The 15,304-nt window shown below is 53.6% G+C and overlaps 1 protein-coding gene across 4 annotated transcripts in view; it reads right to left on the bottom strand.

Annotated features, from left to right (window-relative positions):
- CROCC (ciliary rootlet coiled-coil, rootletin) overlaps positions 1–15,304 on the bottom strand; it is a 51,062-nt gene that overhangs the window by 29,268 nt on the left and 6,490 nt on the right. For all 4 annotated transcript variants that reach the window (XM_038746556.1, XM_038746557.1, XM_038746558.1 and 1 more), the window contains exons 4-9: positions 8,639–8,830; positions 7,442–7,525; positions 6,967–7,064; positions 5,152–5,317; positions 827–933; positions 485–712 (exon numbers count right to left, since the gene is read on the bottom strand). In XM_038746556.1, the coding sequence (XP_038602484.1) occupies positions 485–712; positions 827–933; positions 5,152–5,317; positions 6,967–7,064; positions 7,442–7,525; positions 8,639–8,830 (875 nt within the window). The remainder of the gene's footprint in view (positions 1–484; positions 713–826; positions 934–5,151; positions 5,318–6,966; positions 7,065–7,441; positions 7,526–8,638; positions 8,831–15,304) is intronic.

Here is a 15,304-nt window from a genome sequence, read left to right as displayed (position 1 = left end):
GAGACTTCACTCCTCTAATGCCAATCTTCTCACTGCACCTCAGTCTCGACTATCTCACCGCTGACCTCTCGCTCACATCCTGCCTCTGCCCTGGAACGCCCTCCCTCCTCATATCTGACAGACAATTACTCTCCCCCGTTCCAGAGCCTTACCATCTCCAAGAGGCCTTCCTTAACTAAGCCCCCTCTCCTCTTCTCCCACTCCTTTCTGCGTCAGTCTGACTTGCTCTCTTTATTCATCCCCTTTCTCAGCCCCACAGCACTTATGTACATATCTGTAATTTATTTACTTACATTGATACCTGTCTGTCCCTCTAAACTGCGAGCTCATTGTGGGCAGGGAATGTGTCTGTTACTTTGTACTCTCCTAAACACTCAATACGGTGCTCTGCACACAGTAAGCACTCAATAAGTACAATTGACTGACTGGACAGCCCAGACACGGTCCATAGAGCCCCAGTGGGGTCCGGGCAGCACATGCCCACCTGGCACTGAGGTCCGCCTTCTCCAGGTCGCCCTTCATTTGGAGTTGGATCAGCTCGCGGCCCTTGTCCCGCAGCTGCTCCTCCAGCTGGGCACGCAGCAAAGCCTGCCGCTCCAGGGCCGCCTCTCTGCCGCTCTCCGCCAGGCGCAGGCTCCCGCTCAGCCCGACTCCGGCCGCCTGGATGGCCCGGGCCGTCCGCGCCAGCTCCCCTCGCAGCTGACACAGGTCCCTGCAGCCGGGGACGGAGGGACGGAGGGGGGGAAGGAGGGGCGGGGACGGACGAGGGGTCGGCGGGCGGACGACCCCCGCCGGCCTCCCGCGGGGAGCCCTCCGCGACACTCACCTCTCCGTGGAGGCCTTCAGGTGGCCGACGTGCCTCCGGAAGCCCACCACCTGTCTCCAGAGTAGCAGCAGGCGGCTGTGCTCGCTGCTGAAGTAGGTGTTGAAGGACTGGGGCCGGGAAGAGCCAGGGGCACCTCAGGCCGGGGCTGGGCCCCCCGTCCCGTCCCATCCCACGGCTCACCAACCCCTGGCCCTGCTGCTCTCGCTAAGAGCAGGCATTCTCCTACCCACCTGCCCACTGCCCCACCGGGGCTGCAAGCAGCAAACCGGGTCACAGGCCTGTTGCTTCCCTCCCAGGAGTCTGCTCGGCCTCAGGCCCGTGGACCCCAGTGTTCCCTCCCACAGCCCACTCAGGGATCCCGGGTCATTACTGGCCCAAGGTCCCTGGGACGCCGGCTGCCCCAGTTTCCCAGGAGGGCCAAATGGTAGTTCTGTGGATCTGTCCTTCCTGGACCCTCTCCATTCTGGCTTCCCCGTCACTTCACTCCACAAAAACTGTACTCTTTAAGGTCACCAATGATCTCCTTGCCAAATCTAACAGCCTCTACTCAATAATAATAATAATAATAATGGTATTTGCTGAGCGCTTACTATGTGCCAAGCACTGCTCTAAGAGCTGTAGTAGATACACGTTATCAGGTTGTCCCGCATGGGGCTCACAGTCTTAATCCCCATTTTACAGATAAGGTAACTGAGGCACAGAGAAGCGACTTGCCCAAAGTCACACAGCTGACAAGTGGCAAAGCCGGGATTAGAACCCAAGACCTCTGCCTCCCAAGCCTGTGCTCTTCATTCTCCTCAACCTCTCGGCTGCCTTCGACACTGTGGTCCACTCCTTTCTCCTGGAAACTTCATCCAACCTTGACTTCACTGACGCTGTCCTCTTCAGGTTCTCCCTCCTATCTCTCTAGACATGGGCTACTCCTCTGCCTCCCACCCTCTAACTGTGGGGGTCTTTCAAAGCTCAGTTCTAGGTCCTCTTCAATTTTCCATCTTCACCCACTCCCTTGGAGAGCTCATTCAAGTCTGCTGGCTTCAACTACCATCTCTATATCTCCAGCCCTGGACTCTCTCCTCTTCCGCAGTCTCACAGTCCCCCCTGCCTTCAGGACATCTCTGCATGGATGTCCCACTGACAGTTCAAACCTAACACGTCCAAAACAAAACTTCTCATCTTCCTACCCAAACCCTGAACTCTCCTGTCTTTCCCATCACTTTAGACAGCCCCATCCTTCTCCATCTCACAGGCCCGGAACCTTGACATCATCCTCAACTCATCTCTCATTCAACCCACATAGTCAGTCTGTCATCAAATCCTATCGCGTCTACCTTCACAACTTTGCTAAAACCCGCCTTTTCCTGCCCACCCAAGTTGCTACTACCCTGATCCGAGCACTTATCGCATCCCTCCTTGACTACTGCATCAGCCTCCTCACTGCCCTCTGTCTCTCCCCACTCCAGTCCACATTTTATTCTGCGGCACGGGTCATTTTTCTAAAAAAAAGTTCAGTCCACGTTTCCCCACTCCTCAGGAACGTCCAGTGGTTGCCCATCCACTTCCACATCTAACAGAAGCTCCTTGCCGTCGGCTTTGAAACCCTCCATCTCCTCGCTCCCTCCTATCTTACCTTGCTGATTTCCTCCTACAATTCATCACTTTGCTCCTCTAACGCCAGCCTATTCTCACTGTACCTCGATCTCCTCTCTCACCACTGACCTCCTGCCCTCATCCTGCAACTCCTTCCCATTAAGAAGCAGCGTGGCTCAGTGGAAAGAGCCCGGGCTTTGGAGTCACAGGTCAGGGGTTCAAATCCCGGCTCCGCCACTTGTCAGCTCTGTGACTTTGGGCAAGTCGCTTAGCTTCTCTGGGCCTCAGTTACCTCATCTGTAAAATGGGGATGAAGACTGTGAGCCCCCCGTGGGACAACCTGATCACCTTGTAACCTCCCCAGCGCTTAGAACGGTGCTTTGCACATAGTAAGCACTTAATAAATGCCATCATTATTATCTCTTAGAGGACTACCACTCTGTCCAAACCTTGAAACCCTTACTAAAATCACATCTCCTCCAAGTAGGCCTCCCCCAACTAAGCCCTCATTTCCCCTACTCCTCCATTCTGCCTCACCTATGCACTTGGATCTGTACACTTTAAGCATTTGATAATAGTCCCTCTTATTCATTCATTCATTCAATCGTATTTATTGAGCGCTTACTGTGTGCAGAGCACTGTACTAAGCTCTTCGGAAGTACAAGTCGGCAACATATAGAGACAGTCCCTACCCAACAACAGGCTCACAGTCTAGATGAGGGAGACAGACAACAAAACAGGTAGACATGTCAAAATCGTCAAAACAAATAGCCTCTCTCAGCCTCACAGCACTTACGTACATATCCCTAATTTATTTTAATGACTATCCTCCCTATAAACTTCAAACTTTATCCTTATTATTATTATGGCATTTTTAATGGCATTTGTTAAGCACTTACTATGTGCCAGGCATTGCACTAAGAGCTGTTAATCAAGTTGGCCCTAGTCCATGTCCCACCGGGGGCTCAGTCTTAATCCCCGCTTTACAGATGAGGTAACTGAGGCACAGAGAAGTGAAGAGACTTGCCCAAGGTCTCACAGCAGACAAGTGGCCGAGTCAGGATTAGAACCCAAGTCCTTCTCACTTCCAGGCCCATGCTCTATCCTCTAGGCAACCCTGCTTCTCTAAGTATTTATGGGCAGGGACATGTCTTCCAACCCTGCTGTAATGCACTCTCTCAAGAACTTGAGAAGTTGAGAAGTTAATTGAGAAGCAGCGTGGCTCAGTGGAAAGAGCACAGGCTTTGGAGTCCGAGGTCAAGGGTTCAAATCCCGGCTCCACCCTAGTCAGCTGTGTGACTTTGGGCAAGTCACTTGTTGGGTAGGGACTGTCTCTATATGTTGCCAATTTGTACTTCCCAAGCGCTTAGTACAGTGCTCTGCACATAGTAAGCGCTCAATAAATACGATTGATTGATTGATTCTCTGTGCCTCAGTTACCTCATCTGTAAAATGGGGATTCATAATAATAATAATAATAGCATATATTAAGCGCTTACTATGTGCAAGGCACTGTTCTAAGCGCTGGGGAGGTTACAAGGTGATCAGGTTGTCCCACGGGGGGCTCACAATCTTAATCACCATTTTACAGATGAGGTAACTGGTTAAGACTGTGAGCCCCCCGTGGGACAACCTGATCACCTTGTAACCACCCCAGCACTTAGAACAGTGCTTTGCACATTTATTCATTCAATCATATTTATTGAGCGCTTACTGTGCGCAGAGCACTGTACTAAGCACTTGGGAAGTACACGTTCTTCTAGACTGTAAGCCCTCTATTGGGTAGGGACCGTCTCTATATGTTACCAACTTGTACTTCCCAAGTGCTTAGTACAGTGCTCTGCACACTGAAAGCGCTCAATAAATACGATTGAATGAATGAATGAATACAAGCTGGCAACATACAGAGACGGTCCCTACCCAACAGCGGGCTCACAGTCTAGAATGCCATCAAAAAAAAAAACTTCTAACAGTGCTGTGCACAGTAAGCACTCAATAAATACCACTGATTGACTGACTGATTGAGAGCAACGTGAAGGCACAGAGAGACCCGGGATGGTCCGGTTCTTCAGGGGACTTAGGATGAGGGGGTTGGGAGGAAGGGGTCTCTCCGGGTTTCCACCCGAGGGAGCCTGTTAGGCCAAACCAGAGGGATCAGCTGGGGCCCTGGGTGGTAAAGAGTCCACCAATGCCCACCCAGCCACCTGCGGGGCGTCACTCAACCTGCCACATTCAAACTCCTGATGGATAACTGAACTAAAAGCCACGGGCCAGTGGGTACCTTCCACCAAGTCAGAAACCCAGGGGTTGGGGCACAGGTCAGGTTGGAGATCAGGGGAGGGTTCAGATCTGGGTTCTGGGCAGGACCTCGTAGTGCATTGGCTGGGCTCTTGGCGTGGCGAGAATGGAGCCTGGACATGTTGGGGTTTGAGCATTGGAGGGGGGCATTTGGGGGTTTGCTATGCTGCTCTTTCAAGAGCGGGGTCCCCTCTGATGGGGCGGGGACTTCCACGGGGCAGGGCTAGGCTCACTGGACCCACTCCCTCAAGGCACACTGTGCCCACGAGTCCTGGGCCCCTGGAAACCGGGCAAAGGCCACTCCCCTGGGGAGAGATGGGCTTCTCTGCTGGGCCCCGGAGTCCCAGTCCGGCCCAGTACAAGAGAATCTGAGGCACCAACAGTTTCTGGGAGCTCCCTTCGCCCCAGGCCCGGCCCGATCCTCCCCTCCTCCTCCTCACCTCCGCCTCGCGCCTCCACTCCGCCTCCCGCTGCTCCAGCTCATCTCGGCTGCGGGTCCAGTCGCTGGTCAGTTTGCGGATGTCATCGCTCAGGGCCTGGTTGGCGGTGCTGGCCTGTTCCAGCTGGTCCCGCAGCATGGCATTCACCTGGACCAGGCTGGCACTCCTAGAGAAGGGGAGAGGCACGGTCACTCCTCGGGCCCAAGCTGGACAGAGGGCCGGCCCACTGAAGAGCAGTTTGATGCAGTGCAGCTCACTTGGCTCCCATCGGGCAAGGGGAGACCCTGACTACAAGTAGCCATGGCAGCCTGAGGGTTGCCACCTAAGGGCACCGGCATGATGCCTCACACAAGTGCCAAGGTTGGATACAACCACTGAGACCCCAAGTCCCAGCATCCCACAACAGGGATGAAGATGAACGCACCATCACCTCTCCCCTACCCGCCTGGGACGCTAAGGAGGTCAGAGGTCTGGTCAAGGGTGGGCTCCCTCACAGGTCAGGCTTGGCTGGGGCAAGCTGGTGGCTAATGATGGTGTGTGTGAAGCGCTTTATAATACACCGAGCGCTGTGTCACCAGAGAATCAGATTGGACAAGGTCCCTGTCACAGGCGGGGCTCAGAATCAGAAAGGGAGGGAGGGAGATCAGGTAAAGAAGCAGTGTGGCCTATTGGAAAGGGCACATGCCCAAAAGCCCTAGGACCTGGGTACTAATTTTGGCTCTGCCACTTGCCTGCTGTGTCGCCTTGGGCAAGTTGCTTATCTTCCCTGGGCCTCAGTTTCCTCATCTGTAAAATGGGGGGGTGAGCAGTGCCTGTTCCGCCTCCTCCTTACACCGTGAGCCCCTGAGGGACAGCTGCTGTGTCTGATCTGATTATCTTGTACCTGCTTCAGTGCTTAGTACAGTGCTTGGCACGTGGAAAGCGCTTAGCAAATACCACCATTATTACTGATCCCCTTTTTTACAGGTGAGGAAACTGAAGCACAGAGAAGTTATGAGGCCTGCCCAGAGTCAAACAGCAGGCATGTGGCAGGACCAGGACTAGAACCCGGGTCTCCTGACTCCCAGTCTCCTGCTCTTTCCACTAGGCCACACTGCCCTGCGTTACATCAGCCATGAAGGGCTCTGACTTCCAAACCTCAAGGCACACAGGCATCATCCCTTTGATCAGAGGCCTCTCTAGACTGTAAGCATGTTGTGGGCAGGAAACATGTCTGTCATTCTGTATTCTCCCCAAGGTTTAGTACAGTATCCTGCACACAGAAAGCGTTCAATAAGTACGATCGACTGACTGACTCTCTAAGAGGCCAGAGACCAAGCAAGGGTGCCAAGCCAACCCTATTGGTGGCCAGGTAATGGGTCCGGCCACCAGCCGGGGCCCGAGGCGGAGCTGACATCCCCAGGTCTGCTTCACTGGAATCTGGAGGGAATTAGGGCTTGGGAAAGGCAGCGGAGGACAGGCCTCGACAGAGTGTGCCCAGGTCATGACCCTCATTCATTCATTCAATCGTATTTATTGAGCGCTTACTGTGTGCAGAGCACTGTACTAAGCGCTTGGGAAGTACAAGCTGGCAATGTGTAGAGACGGTCCCTACCCAACAACGGGCTCACAGTCTAGAAGGGGGAGACAGACAACAAAACATGTGGACGGGTGTCAAGTCACCAGAATAAATAAAAATAAAGCTAGATATACATCATTAACAAAATAAATAGAATAGTAAATAGGTACAAGTAAAATAAATAGAGACCCTCCTGCCACTATGCCGCTCCCCTCCCCTCACCCCTCCTCATGTCAGGTATCTCCGCCCCTGCCCACCTCTGCTGTTCCTCCTCCAGGCGAATCAGCGCGTTCTCCAGCTCCCGGCTCTGCTCTTCGTCCAGCCGCAGCCTCGAGTCAGTCAGATCCAGGTGGTTCTGGGGGAGAGAGGGAGGGAGGGAGGCACGGAGGAAAGGGTCTGCCCCACTCCCCCTCAATGCCGCTCCCCATGCCCACCCCAGGCCCAGCCCAGGGGCAGTGGGCGACATCGGCTTGATGACCACTCCAAGAGTCGGAGAGCGGCTCCGCTATGGTCACTTGGGCAGTTGAGGGGTGACCGTTGCCCACGGCATACAGCTTGCTGGGCCCAAGTGGCACAGCAAGCTAGGAGGGAGGGCGAGCCTGTGAAGGGGTCTGGCTGTGAAGGAGGAGGGAACAGGGAGTGGAGGATCAGGAGGGAGAAGGGAGGGGAGGGGAGGGAAGGAGGGCGTGGAGGGCAGAGAGGGAGGAAGGAGGAGGGAGCGGAGGGGCGCACCACCAGTCGCTGCTGCTCCAGCAGTGTGGATTTCTCCAGGAGTTGCTCCTCCACCTCTTCACACTTCTTCTTGTACTGGAGAACCTAGGAAGGGGAGGCCGAGAGCGGTGGCATCCATCACAGGGGTATCTCTCTGCCAGCCCCGGCACAGCCCACTTCTGGGGGGCCCAACCCTCAATCCCCCCAGATCCCACAGAGCCTGGATGGAGGTGGAGCTTGAGATGGCCGGAGCCAACCGGGCAAGACCCAAGAGGCCCTCCTGGTCCCTGGGGGCATAGCTTCGGAGAATCCCCCACCTTGTGAGGGCAGTGGGATTGGGGGTGGGGGGTCATTCTCCTCTTCTGGTAAGCAAAGCCCCACCTGACATAACTCTGACTCTGACTAGTAATATTAAGCAGTTACTCCGTGCCAAAGTATTGCGCTAAACTCCACGATAGATGGAAACAGGGAGGCCTACTGCAAAGAACACAGGACTGGGAGTCGGGAGAACTGGGTCCGAATCCTGGCTCCCCAACATCCCCGCTCTGTGACCTCGGGCAAGTCACTCCGCTTCTCATGGCCTCAGTTTGCTTGTCTGTAAAATGGGGATAAGATTGCTGTTCTCCTTCCCCCGTGGGACAGGGACTGTGTCCGATCTGATTTTGCTGTATCTACCCCAATGCTTAGCACAGTGCTCTGCACACAGTAAACACTCACTGCCAATTATTACGCAAGATAATCAGATGGATTTGGTTCTAGGAAAGGTGGGATGGGGGTCTTGGCTCCTTCCCCCAGAACCACCTGGACCCGACGGACTCGCGGATGCGGCTGGGATAAAGGGGAGGGCTGGGAGCTGCAGAACACGCCGATTTGGCTGGAGGAGGAGCACGCGAGAGGGGTGAGGAAAGGGGGTGTTAAAGTGCCATGAGGGTCATGTCCTGGACACACTCCATGTCCTGGCTTTGCTGAAAGGCCAGACCTCGCTGCCCTTCCTAAGCCCTAATTTCTCCCAGATGTCACCTGCTGGATGGGTGGGAGGTCCAGTGATCCTCCCCCAGGAAGGACCGAATCCTCTACGATCTCCTAGAGTCCCTCATCTGGTGCACCCCCCTGGGGCAAGAATCCCCTAGAGTACCTATGGTCCAACCATTGACCAGGGCTGGAAAGGGGCCCCGGGGGGCAGTCGGCCCCGGCTGTAGTGGACTCCCCAGAGCTCACCTTAGCCTGCAGCTTCTGCACAAGCTGGGCCTGGCGCTGCTGTCCCTCCTGGTAGGCCTGCAGCTTGCGCTTATAGGCGGCCTGCTCCTCCTCTAGCTGTCGCCGCAGCTCAATGTTCTGTTGGACCAGGCCCCTGGGCTCCCCAGAGTCCCGCCCAGGCCCGCCGGACTCCAGCTGCAGGGCCGGCTCCAGCTGCAAGAGGGAAACGAGCCACACGGTAACGGAAGGGCCCACCCCGGGCTTTCCCTCCGGCTCCCCCAAGCTCTGTCCCCCCACCTCAGCTCCACCCGGGGGCTCGGATCCAGTTACCTTTGCTATCCCAGCCCTGCTCCCCATCCCCAGGGAGCTCCCAGTCGGATGGGGTGATGGCAGCCCCCTCCTCATCCTTCCCAGAAAGAACCCGGCCTGACCTGGGCTGAGCTGGAGGCCTTGCCCTCCACGCCCAGCCCAATCCCAAGCCAGTTTGGAAGCTGGAAGGATGTTACAGGGCTCTGCTCGTTGGCTCGACTCAGAGCAGCTCACCATCAGAGGGCCTGAATCAAAGTTTCCCATAGTCCTCTGCAAATTCCCAGCCTGCCCAACACTGACTCAAAAGCAAACACCCACCTCCTCACATACTCCCAATACCCAACATGCGAGTCACACAAGTCACAGACACACAAGTCTATGCCAAGGTGCACCCCCCCGCCAAACACACACACATGCACACATGCCCTCTCCCCAGCTCAACCCACACTCCGCAGTCTCTCCCACGTCCCATCTCTGAGGGCCACTGGGGCTGTGCCGGCCCAGAGACCCTCCTCCTGGCACTCTCCATCTCATTTCCTCAACTCCGCTCTCTCATTCACCCCACACATCCAGTCCGTCACCAAAACCTGCCGGTCTCACCTCCATAACATCACCAATACCTGCCCTTTCCTCTCCATCCAAACCGCTAACTTGCTGGTTCAATCTCTCATCCTATCCCGACTGGATTACTGTATCAGCCTCCTCTCTGATCTCCCATCCTCCTGTCTCTCCCCATTTCAGTCTATACTTCACTCTGCTGCCCGGATCATCTTTTAGAACAGTGCTTTGCATATAGTAAGCACTTAATAAATGCCATTATTATTATTATCTTATCAGATTATTATCTTATTATTTTCTTATCTGATTATTATTATCAGAGTGCAGAAATACTCTGGGCATGTTACTCCCCTCCTCAAAAATCTCCAGTGGCTGCCTGTCAACCTATGCATCAAGCAAAAACTCCTCACTCTCGGCTTCAAGGCTGTCCATCCCCTCGCCCCCTCCTACCTCACCTCCCTTCTCTCCTTCTCCAGCCCAGCCCGCACCCTCCGCTCCTCCACCGCTAATCTCCTCACTGTGCCTCGTTCTCACCTGTCCCGCCATCGACCCCCGGCCCACATCCTTCCCCTGGCCTGGAATGCCCTCCCTCCACACATCCGCCAAGCTAGCTCTCTTCCTCCCTCCAAAGCCCTACTGAGAGCTCACCTCCTCCAGGAGGCCTTCCCAGACTGAGCCCCCCTTTTCCTCTCCTCCTCCCTATCCCCCCGCCCTACCTCCTTCCCCTCCCCACAGCACTTGTATATATTTGTACAGATTACTCTATTTTACTTGTACATATTTACTATTCTACTTATTTTGTTAACGATGTGCATATAGCTTTAATTCTATTTGTTCTGACAATTTTGACACCTGTCTACATGTTTTGTTTTGTTGTCTGTCTCCCTCTTCTAGACCGTGAGCCCGTTGTTGGGTAGGGACTGTCTCTATATGTTGCCGACTTGTACTTCCCAAGCGCTTAGTACAGTGCTCTGCACACAGTAAGCACTCAATAAATACGATTGAATGAATTACACTGGGGATGGGCAGAGGTGCCCCAGGGGCTCCAGCTGAGGACTTATTTCAATGTAGGGCCACACCCAGGGCCTAACTCCACACCCAGGGCTTCACCCCACCCACTCGACTGTGGTGCAAAGGCAAGGGAAAGGGGAAGCTCTGGCCTTTCCCTCCAGCTACACTGCTCCAGCAGGTGCCTGCTGCCCAACATCACGGCCCTGTCACAAACCAACCCTCCCTCAATGTCCCTGAAGTGAAGACCCTGGCCCTGGGAGGGAGGGAGTGCGTGCGAGGAGAGGGACCGCTCAGGCACTGAGGGAGCCGTGCCCAGACTCTGCCAATGGGACAATTATCTCAAGGCCAGTGGGCACAGCCTGGGCCCCAGACGGAGGAAGGGTCCTGCCCAAAGAGGGGACCAGCCGGGCTTTCTGGCCAAAATATCAGGGCTGGAGCCCAGAAAGTCCCTATCGAAGGTGGGCAGGTAAGAGGCTATGGGTTTAAGGGGCTGGGGGTTTAAGGGGAAGGGAGAGAGAGGCAGGTCTAGGAACACTGTCTTCCAGCCTCCCGATTCACACTCGGTCCCCACAGCTGACAGGGTGTTGAGCATGGAGGACCATCTCAGGAGGCTGGACAGCCCTGTTGTGCCCAGGGTATCCAAGGAAATCAACCGGGTGAGTGCCCCGATCCTGCCCTTGGGAAGCTCCGTGCCTCCCTCAGGCCACACTGTCCAGAGCTGGGCTTAACCTCAGGTTCAGAAGAGATCCAAAATGATTCCTGACTGGGACAGACCTGAGCAAACCGGGCAGCCCAGGTATTCAGAGGGTAGCTTCCCGAGGCAAGAGAAAGCCAAAGGTCAAGGCCACAGTCTCCACAGTCAGGGATGCCAATTTCACACCTGACCCTAAGGTCTTTCCGGGTAGGCCCCCTGAGGCAGGGAGCTGCTGAGCCCACCTCTCCCACTTTCAGCAGGTCCGAAAGGGCTGATGCCTGCTGAAGCCCCCCTTTCCCTCCCCCAGGGGACACGGATGAAGCTTCAACCTCAGGAACAGAACCACCGCTGGTCCAACAGAGGAGAAGGTGGGGGGCCCAGGCACCTCCTCAGACCGCCCAGCTTTGTCTCTGTTTCCCAGCAGCTCTGGATGTGGTGGGAGGAATGTGCTGCCTGGGGGAGGATGAGGAAGAGAAGGAGGAGGAGGAAGATGTCCTCCATCTCATCTCTTGCCTTTCGGCTCATCTCCATTCTCTGGCCTGGGCCAACACCGGGAGACGATAGCTCGGATACACCCGCCCGACGCACCATCCCTTAACCCTCTGTCCAGCCACACAAATTCCAATTTTTTTTAATTCACCAGGGGAAGGACGGGAGGCTCGGGGAGCGACTCCCCACTGAGTCTTTAGTGAATGAAGTTTACCATAACCCTGGCAACTGCTCCTTTAGCAACCAGCCGCTCAACTCATTCTTCTCCAGGTTGCCATGGACACAGGTTCTACCCAAAGACGGGGACCAAGTCTCAATTAGGCCTTAGAAGAGGAGGGAAACAGTGTGGTGAGGCCTTCCCCGCTTCCCCGCTTCCCAGTAGCCGGTAAATACGACTGATTGAATGAATGCCAGTTTTCCCAACACACTCTCCTCCGATGGCTGATGGGAGAGGGCAATTAACTAGCAGTTTGAGGCCAGGACCAGGAGCCAGACACCTGGGACCTGCTGTCCCCTCCAACCCCAATGATTTAGATGGGTCCCTTCCCTGATCCAGGCCTCAGTTTCTCCCCCTGGTAACAATAATAACTGCAGTATTTGTTAAGCGCTTACTACGTGCCAGGCACAGACTGTGAGCCTGTTGTGGACAGGCTCTCTTTACTGCTGTACTGTACTTTCCAAGTGCTTAGTACAGTGCTCTGCACACAGTAAGTGCTTAATAAATATGGTTGAGTGAATAAGCACTGGGGTAGATACAAACTAATCAGACCGGGCACAGTCCCCGTCCCAAACGGGGCTCCCAATCTCCATCCCCATTTTACAGATGAGATAACAGAGGTACAGAGAAGTGACTTGTCCAGGGTCACACAGCAGGAGCCGGGGACTCGAACCCATGACCTCCTGACTCCCGGAGCCGTGCTCTATCCACTAGGCCATGCTGCTTCTCAACAGAGATATGAACTTGGGCTTCTTACAGGGACAGTAAGGAGTTAACTAGGTTAACGCCCGCTCCGGGCTCGCCTGCTGGAAAGGGGCAAAGTCTTCCCTGTGTGGAGTCTGGAGGGTGCCCTGCCGGGACCGCCATGCCCACCTGCATCACAGGCCTGGCAGGAAGGCCTGGGCACTCGAGGACAGCCAAGAGAGCCTAGCAAGGCAGTAACTAGGAGGTGAGATGGCAACGAACAGGAAGGGACCCTCTCAGCCATGCTGTTCTCACACTATCATCATCAATCATATTTATTGAGCGCTTACTGTGTGCAGAGCACTGTACTAAGCGCTTGGGAAGTACAAGTTGGTAACATATAGAGACAGTCCCTACCCAGCAGTGGGCTCACAGTCTAAAAGAGGGAGACAGAGAACAAAACCAAACATACTAATAAAATAAAATAAATAGAATAGATATGTACAAGTAAAATAGAGTAATAAATATGTACAAACATACATATATATATATATATATATATATATATATATATATATACAGTCACACTACAGACTTCCTCACAAGGCAGAGCAATCAAAAAAAAAATTCCAAATCCGTTTCCTTCAGTCTAACCTCAACCCCTCATGCTGCCTCGTTTCCTCGGTCTGTCCTCAATGCTATGACAGTCATCGCTCAGGTCCTGAATACCACTACGGGAGAGGCCCTCTTCCTGCCCCAGGTTCTGCCTATAAAATGGGGATTCAATCTCCGTTCTCCCTCTCCCTTAGACTGTGAGCACCATGTGGGATAGGGACTGTGTCCTAACTGATTCCTCTGTATTTACCCCAGCGCTTAGTACAGTGCTTGACATATAGTAAGCTCTTAAATACCCCCATCATCTCCTAGCTCTCTCTCATGCTAGCAGGAGCCGCCCCTCAAAAATCTCCAGTGGCTGCCTGTCACAATCTCCATCCCCATTTCACAGATGAGATAACAGAGGTACAGAGAAGTGAAGTGACTTGTCCGGGGTCACACAGCAGGAGCCAGGACTCGAACCCATGACCTTCTGACTCCCGGAGCCAGAAACTCAGAAGCCACCAAGCAGAAACTCCTCACTCTCAGCTTCCAGGCTGTCCATCCCCTCGCCCCCTCCTACCTCACCTCCCTTCTCTCCTTCTCCAGCCCAGCCCGCACCCTCCGCTCCTCTGCCGCTAATCTCCTCACCGTTAGGCCTCGTTCTCGCCTGTCCCGCCATCGATGCCCGGCCCACGTCCTCCCCCTGGCCTGGAATGCCCTCCCTCCGCACATCCGCCAAGCTCGCTCTCTACCTCCCTTCAAAGCCCTACTGAGAGCTCACCTCCTCCAGGAGGCCTTCCCATACTGAGCCCCCTTTTTTCTCTCCTCCTCCCCATCCCCTCACTTTGCCCTACCTCCTTACCCTCCCCACAGCACCTGTATATAGGTTTGTACAGATTTCTTACTCTATTTATTTTACTTATACATACTTACTATTCTATTTATTTTGTTAATGATGTACATTTAGCTTTGTTCTGATGACTTGACACCTGTCCACATGTTCTGTTTTGTCGTCTGTCTCCCCCTTCAAGACTGTGAGCCCATTGTTGGGTAGGGACCATCTATATGTTGCCAATTTGTACTTTCCAAGCGCTTAGTACAGTGCTCTGCACACAGTAAGCGCTCAATACGATTGAATGAATGAATGAATGCCTCAGCACTCGGTCTTTCAGACAACTGGTTTCTACAGAGGTACCCTAAGTTCTCCTCTTCTCCCACTCCCTTCTGTGCCACTTTTACTTCCTCCTTCATTCATCTTCCCTCCCATCCCCACAGCACATATGTATAGGTCTGTATATTTATGTAATTTATTCATTTAGCTGTTTATTTATTTACTGATATTAATGACTGTCTCCCCCTCTAGACTGTGAGCTCATTGTGGGCAAGTTTATTTATACATATTTATTCTATTTATTTTATTTTGTTAATATGCTTTGTTTTGTTCTCAGTCTCCCCCTTCTAGAGTGTGAGCCCGCTGTTGGGTAGGGACTGTCTCTATATGTTGCCAACTTGTACTTCCCAAGCGCTTAGTACAGTGCTCTGCACACAGTAAGTGCTCAATAAATATGATTTAATGAATGAATGAATGAATACCCTGTACTTACTAGTCGAGGCGCTGGGCTTAGCAGGGGAACGGCCTCTGAGAATCACTCAAAATAATAATAATTATGGTATCTGTTAAGCGCTTACTGGCTTACTTAAGCCAGGCACTGTACTAAGCACTGGGGTGGATACGCTTCATAGATCCAAAAATAATAGCAATAATAATTATGGTATTTGTTGAGTGCTTACCATATGCCAGGCACCGTCCTAAGCGCTGGGGTTGATAAAACAAATCAGGTTGGACACCACCTCTGTACCACATGGGACTCACAGTCTCAATCCCCATTTTACAGATGAGGTAACTGAGGCCTGGAGAAGTAAAATGACTTGCCTGAGGTCAAACAGCAGACATGGGACGGAGGCGGGATTAGAACCCAAGACCACCTGACTCGCAGCCTGTGCTCTATCCATTACATCACGCTGCTTGCCCATGGAAACCGCAAGACCCAAAGAGACCCTCTTTCTACATCCCTCACCCTCTTCCTCAATCTATCAATCAATCATATTTATTGAGTGCTTACACACC

Source organism: Tachyglossus aculeatus, chromosome 5, assembly GCF_015852505.1.
Source record: "Tachyglossus aculeatus isolate mTacAcu1 chromosome 5, mTacAcu1.pri, whole genome shotgun sequence".
In the NCBI taxonomy this organism is placed as follows: Eukaryota; Metazoa; Chordata; class Mammalia; order Monotremata; family Tachyglossidae; genus Tachyglossus; species Tachyglossus aculeatus.
This window is presented reverse-complemented; position numbering and strand designations above follow the sequence as displayed.